Genomic DNA, 7,483 nt, shown 5'->3' with positions numbered 1-7,483 from the left:
CACACACACACACACACACACACACACACACACACACACACACACACACACACACACACACACACACACACACACACACACCAACAAACAAGCACAATTAAACACTGGTGGTCACACAGGTCCCAGACTACACAGACGGTGTTTACCTGGATGAAATTACATATGGTTGGGCTGAGGCTTAACTATGTGCAAACATCTGATTTAAACTTAATCCTCAACACTTTTGCCTGTCCATCCGCAGCAGAATGGACCTGCTGCCTGACATATGGAGGCAGGACTACTGGCTTCCTCCAGGTGTGACCTGGAGGGACGTGGAACAGCTGGCAGACTCTGACCGACCACGACCCCAGGACCTTCTCATAGCTCTGCCCCTCGCGCTGGGCTTTGTCGCCCTGCGCTACGTGTTTGAGAGGTACAACACTGATCTCTTTGTTCTGTAAAGATCTAGATGATGTTTTGGGGATATAGGAGATTTACAGGAAGACAATTAAATACTTATCCTGCTTGATCGAAAATAACACCTACAGCCCTCTTTTAAGAAACACAATCATCACAATTAGTTTTGTAATGCCATTTTAATTGGACTTGGTTTCAAAAGCAGGTGTTTGGCAGAGCAGATATTGTTATCATGCCTTGTTATCAGGCCTTAAGGGAATAGAAAGAGATACAAATAGAAATGTTATGACCTAAATGGAGGATTTTCAATTTTTTATTATAGCTGTAAACCAAATTCTGTTTGCATTAATTGCTTTTACCACATCTAATGCTTTTCAGATTGAACTTTATTTCCCAAATCAAAGGATTTATCAACTCGAAGAGATACTAGTTGCACTCTAAAAGTGCAGTGGGTTTATTAGGAGTGCATAACACGAGGCATTTTACACACACAGATAATCTTTAGGGATTTTGATTGGTTGATTACATCCCCAGAGTGTTCAGTGGAATCAAATGGCTTTTTAAAGCCAATTAAAATGTAATTGTTATTCCTTCACAATGCTACTTTATTCTGTTGTATTCTGTTAGCAGATGTTTACTCTATGAGGTATCGGGTTAGGGTTACGGTTAGGGTGTTCTTTTTCACATTATGCTTGGTTGTATTTATATTTCATACATACTAATCTACTATATGTACTGTATATAATTTACAGTATACAACACATTTGTACTGTAAAGTATACAGTCTAACATTGACATATGTGATATCTGTGTTTATTTTCTACTTATATGTATCTATTTTTCCACTTCTCCAGACTATGTCATGTGCTGTAATGCAAAATGTCTTTCCCGGGATTAACATTTTGATCTTATCCTAAATTCAAATATCTGTCAAGTTTAGTGTTGATACCATACATCCATGGACACACATGGCTTTGTTGCCTGCACAAACACATATATTGTATAAACAGTACAGCCTTCAGTTATCCTGAAGTGTTTGCTTTAGGCTGACTGTTAGTGAGGGGGTCATGTATAGGGAGTATGGCGAAACAGTTGCATGCTGGTGCCTGACTGTGCCGCAGGGGATGTTACCGGTACATCATCATTTGTGTACGCTGTCTTGTGTTGCCTCCAGGTTTTTTGCCCCACCCATGGGCAGATGTTTGGGGGTGAAGAATAGATTACAAGTGACTGCTGCACCCTCCCCAAAACTGGAGTCGTTTTACACCCAGAGGAGCAGACAACCAACCCAGGTTAGTCTGACAAGGCCTCAATATTCATGCATTCAATTTATAGCACGTTTTGACATCATCCAAAAGAAGCTGGAAAAGGATCAAGATGATGTGTCTTTAAACATAATGCTAATTCTAAGCATTTACTTCCCTGTGTTAGTTTGTTGCTGGTGTTTTGTTCTGTGTGAAAATCACCGAGGAACATGGGTGTTGTGATGGTAACATATCCTTATTCCTGTAAAACCTGTCCTGTAAAACACTACATTTACAGATATCGTATCATATATCCATTCAAAAACACTTCCAGGATATTTCTCATATGTATTTCTCTCTAAATACTAAAATACTAGCAACTAACGAAGAAAATGAAAACGCTTTACTGCATCACACGACCAAATGTAATTAATCCCGGCAGGCCTGTTTGTTTAAAACCTGCAGATGATCATTAATCTGCTTCACTGTTACTTTTTGCTACGACAACACTTTGGAAGTAACGTAACACCAGTGTCCCTTTAGTGGAGAGTGAAGTTGATATGATGCAACTGCCTCTGTTTTTCCCTTCTGTAATTTCCTCCTTCATGTCTGCCATTTCTGATTACATTTAGTGTCTTTCAAGATTGCTTTCTGCTCTATATCCCTTCCCATTTAATTTATCTCTTCATTCCATTGTTGTTTTAGAGTGAAATTGCTAGTTTGATGTCACTGTGTGGAAAAACCCAGAGGCAGATTGAGACCTGGTTCAGACTTCGCAGGAACCAAGACAGACCTTCTCAAACCAAGAAGTTTGGTGAAGCTGCGTAAGTGCTCTCTCTCTCTCTCTCTCTCTCTCTCTCTCTCTCTCTCTCTCTCTCTTTCTCTCTCTCTGTGTCTCTCCACAATACCTTTTATTGATTAGTTTACAGATGGCTACCCTTAAGAATACTTCTACCACCAAAATCCTGAGACAACTGCGGGAAAAAACAACCTTGAGAACTAGACTTGCAAGATGTACCACTGCAAGAAGAGACCAAGCTATGTTGAGAAATGTGTAGGCTTTGTTGTAGCGACTATCAACAGAGAGGGCTGACGCAGGAAAGTTTGTCCAACACGTCAACAAAGATCAACGGTGATTATTTTAGTTTATTGCAAACAAACAAAACAGGTTTACCCGACATGATGCTCTCAGACGCTGGACTGATTGTAGAGTGGTAAAGATCAACTGAAAAACATGGCTGCTCTTTTCAGTTACAAACCTAAAGCTGATAATCAACAGGTGCATAGATTTTAATCACCAGCAGTGACCTAGTGACATACAACACATTCCTTGCTCAAACAGATTTGTTCACTTTTTAAATATGTAAGTGCCTTTCTTTGCAAATTTATGATCTGCAGTGTTTTATTTTGCAGTTGGAGGTTTTTTTTCTACCTCACAGCCTTCATGGCTGGACTGGCGTGTTTGATTGATGTGAGTATGAGTTTCAAAACAGTTTTAATGCAATAACCTGCTATTATATATAATATATAATATGTAATATACTATACATGCTATTTAAGATTGACATTTTTAAAACTATCTTAATCTTTTCTGCTCAGAGCCCATGGTTCTGGGACCGCAGGGAATGCTGGAGACATTATCCAGTTCAGGTGAAGACCAACAGTAACATCATGTCACTGCTTTGGATAATTAGTGTCCTATTTCATTATTAAAATGTTGTCAATACTGTCCGCCTATATAAAAACATTGTGGAGGAAAGCTTTGTTTCATACTGTTAGGAATATGTTCATTGTGATCAGCTGTTACGGGTAGTTTGAATGGAATCTGAGTTTGAAGGAAACAGATTAAATATGTTTTGAAGAGGAAATGTTAAACAAGCGCAATATGGTGAACTAATCTCGTCCCTTGTCCATATTACTGAGAACAGTGAGTTTTCTGTCTCACTGTAATTAAAGTTCAATTACTTATCCTATGGCTAAATACATCAAAACTGCCACGAATACAAAGGAAAAAACATGTTTATGTTGTATTTCTATATTTTAGGCAGAGTTCCCTCCTGCCATTTTACTCTGCTGCACAGAGAACTAGGAACTCAAGCCATGCAACAATTTAGAAGGCCGTGCCTTGTCCATCAAGCCTCTCGGGCTTATGGGAAGCCATTGTGCACAAATCACACTGGCACTAATCCTTTTCGAGTTAATCTTCTTTTATATTTGTGTGATGTGCAATCAGTGAATCATGAAAGTGTTTAGAGCCTGTTTGATGGTCATAGTAGCATTCACTGCAGACTAATTGTTTGGTCTATAAACATCACAAATAAGTGGAAATGCAGTTACAGTTTCACAAAGCCCAAATATCTCATTTTGTCTGACGCAAAATCCAAAACTTTAAGACATTCAGTTTATTATCACAAAGAAGGAAATATTGCAGAATATGTTCATCAACTAATCAATGAATCCACTGATGATTTTAGTTCTACTTCATTTACGACTATACATATTTCCTCAAAAAAAGACAAAGCTTTAAAGCTCAAAGATACAAATCCTAACTGAAAGAATGTAAACTGTAATTTCAAACCTATATTTTGAGTTTTGTTCCTCTATATATATCAATGTTGGCTGATACGGCTCCCTTTTTGTGCCACCAGAAAGAGTGGCTCTTTTTATTGACTATTGAATAATGTTTGTACGCAGCCCATGGAGAGAGCTCATTACTGGTACTACATGCTTGAGTTGGGGTTTTATGGCTCTCTGCTCCTTCGGATCTCTGTGGACGTCAAGAGGAAGGTGAGGAGCTCAACATCCATTCATCGATAGAAGTAACGCATAAAGAGTCTCTAACCTACATGGCCTCACAACACATTTCCCTTTAGAGCACGGTGTAGGGGAAGGAATTAGCCCGATGTTTACTTCAGCCTGGTCTTAATTCATTGTTTATGGCTTTCACTTTGACTTTAATGATACCTTTTCTTAACACATGGTTAATCTGTGACTAGATAATCTACATGTTTGCTTTGCCAGGATTTTAAAGAACAGGTGATCCACCATTTGGCGACCATTTTCCTGCTCAGTTTCTCCTACTGTGCCAACTTAATTCGCATCGGCACCTTGGTCATGCTGCTTCATGACTCCTCTGACATCCTGCTCGAGGTAACATGTCCTTTACAATACTCTCCCACTGTCATGTTGCTTTCATGTAACATTGGTAGATCTTAAGAGTTTGATTCGTATTACCGTACAAAGATAATTATTCTCTTCAAGGCATAGATTCACCGCCATGCTGGCCATTTGTCTGCCTCTGTGGAGCCCTTCAAACTGTCTACATTTGTTCACTCAGTGCACAAGGTTGTTAGAACAAAGGTATCTAGTCTGAGCGGGCAGCTCCTGTTACTGAGGCCTGATAGCTAACAGCACTTGAGCAGCCCAAGGGGACCTTTGTTTATCTGTACAAAACAATGGATTGTACAAAAAAAAAAGTTGTCCTGCAAAGACAACAATAAAGACCGACAAATGATGCTGATTACAGTGAATAAATGTAGTACATAGCCTGTAAGTCTGCTTGTGTTACAGACTGGAAGCACAGATGCTCATTTTGATCTGATTGAAGACATATTTGCCTGTTTATTACATTATTCTAATCCCCAGACTTTGCCCATACTCTCTCTGCCTGATGCTTAACCAATGTTTTTTCAGTGTGGTTACTTCGCTTTACATTTAGCTTCAATCATGGTTTGCATTTTTGCAGTCTGCCAAGATGTTCAACTACGGCACTGGCTGGAGGAAAACCTGTGACACGCTGTTTGTTGTGTTTGCTTTTGCCTTCCTTGTGACTCGACTGGTGATCTTCCCCAGCCAGTAAGGTTTACTCTTGAACTGGTTTTCCATTTTTAGTGCTGAAATGATTAACTACTAAATGCATTTCCTACCGGTCACTCCCCTGCACAGCCCTTCATACCTCATATTTAAATACACGTCACTTTCACATTACACTTTCACATACAGTACACTTGTTTATAGTACTGTTATCTGTTTGTCTGTGCACTTTATTTTATATTCTATTGTAAATTGAATATGTTTCTATTTCTTGCACTGTGTTGATTGTTGTTGTTTGTCTAATGTATGCACGAAACGCCAAGACAAATTCCTCGTATGTGTAACATACCTGGCAAATAAATGGTTCTGATTCTGATTCTGATGCAGCATGGGTGACTTGTAAGTCTGTTGTCAAAAACCCTTCTTTCAGCATTACTTTTATTATTTGAATACTTACAGAATCATCCATACCACCCTGGTGCTGTCCATGGAAACGTTTGAACCTTTTGCCGGCTACTACTTTTTCAACGTCCTGCTGATGGTGCTGCAGGCTCTTCACATCTTCTGGGCTGGCTTAATCATACGCATGGTTTATAAGTTCCTGAAAGGCAAGGTGAGAATCAGCAGGGAAATCAATTGTTGGGCATCTCTGACTTGTATCAATTCCTATATTAGTCAATTCCTATATTAACATCCAAGATAACACAAGTTCCTCAGCTTGGTCAGACCCATTAAACCCTGTATTTGCTTCTGTCTCCAGCTGGAAAAAGATGAGCGCAGTGATGAAGAGAGCGAGGTTGAGGAGGAAGAGGACGATATAGGAGGAGAAGAAAATGCGGATCAAGGAGGAGATTATTGTTGGGAGAGAAGAAAAGACAAACTGAACTCCAAACTGTCTATGCTGACCAACAGTTGTGTCCTAAATAACCTGACCAACCACAGGGCATCTGTCGCCGACAAGATGCGTAAAGCTCAGTAAAGTCGTGATACATTTCTTTCTATCCAACAATTGAACATGGTTTACATATACAGTGATATATGACTGATGTGATACTTTACCTTATTTACTACAGTTCCTATATGCTGATGCCACTGTGCATCAGACTTAATGGAGAGTGAAATTAGACAACGTGGTGAGAAGCTTCATCATTAGTCTCTGTCAAATTCTGACATAGCAGAGGATAGTTTGGATCTATTTACTTCCGGATTTTGGGCCCAGGATGCTTCTACTTCTGCAACGCACCCCAGACAGGACTTAAACACACAATTACTGGCTTTGAGGTGCAGGACCGTACCCATTAGGCCACCTGGGCACTTTTCTATAAACACAGATGGCAGTCTGGGTGTGTGAAGTACAATTCTGGGAATCGTGAAAGTGCACATCGCCTGAATGATGTTTTTCTTTGTTGTAGCCTATGTTGCAGACTGTCTGCAGATTGTAAGAAATAGCACAGTAGCAAAAGAAAATATGTCAATTTAGATAGCTGATGTAAGACCCGGTACAGCCAGAAGAAGAATACATTTGAATGAGGAAATAAAGTAATGATTTTAATCGTATGTCTCTTGTGATGACTTAAGTCACTGAAATAGTTTTATAATGTGATACAGTGGGATGATATTGTTTCAAAGACCACTCTTTTAATTAAATTATATGTAGACAGTCCGTTATTTGACAGGTTACAGCTAATATAAATGTAACAAGTCATATTTTATTAATTGTTTTATAATAATATTTTTTGAAGCTCTATCTATTGTTCCTGAGTGTAAACCTATCCATATAAAGAATTATATAAAATAAATTGCATATATTGTAATGGACAAGCTGGTAAGAAAGGCCAGCAGTGTGCCGGGGTGTCCACTGGATTCACTGGAGGTAGCGGAAGACAGGAAAACAACACTGATGAACAACACCTGCCACCCCATGCAGGCCCTGGCAGCTCTGCACAGCTCCTTCAGCCACCGGCTGATTCATGTGTGAAGGAGTGGTTATTCTGTCTGTATATATAATATTGTTATGGATTCTTACTGTT

At 39.3% G+C, this 7,483-nt stretch overlaps 1 protein-coding gene across 1 annotated transcript; it reads left to right on the top strand.

The window, feature by feature from the left end:
• Positions 1 to 245: 245 nt before the first annotated feature.
• LOC306739635 (ceramide synthase 2-like) lies at positions 246 to 6,964 on the top strand (the record flags this gene model as incomplete). The annotated part of the gene is made up of 10 exons (XM_079221673.1): positions 246 to 412; positions 1,571 to 1,688; positions 2,346 to 2,464; positions 3,054 to 3,111; positions 3,240 to 3,290; positions 4,335 to 4,427; positions 4,662 to 4,790; positions 5,386 to 5,495; positions 5,913 to 6,066; positions 6,214 to 6,964. 10 exons carry the CDS (start codon positions 246 to 248, stop codon positions 6,430 to 6,432), a joined length of 1,218 nt encoding a protein of 405 aa, XP_079077799.1. The 3' UTR covers positions 6,433 to 6,964.
• Between the last annotated feature and the right edge of the window lie 519 nt (positions 6,965 to 7,483).

This window comes from Taurulus bubalis (assembly GCF_910589615.1).
Source record: "Taurulus bubalis genome assembly, chromosome: 1".
NCBI classification, from domain to species: Eukaryota; Metazoa; Chordata; class Actinopteri; order Perciformes; family Cottidae; genus Taurulus; species Taurulus bubalis.
This window is presented reverse-complemented; position numbering and strand designations above follow the sequence as displayed.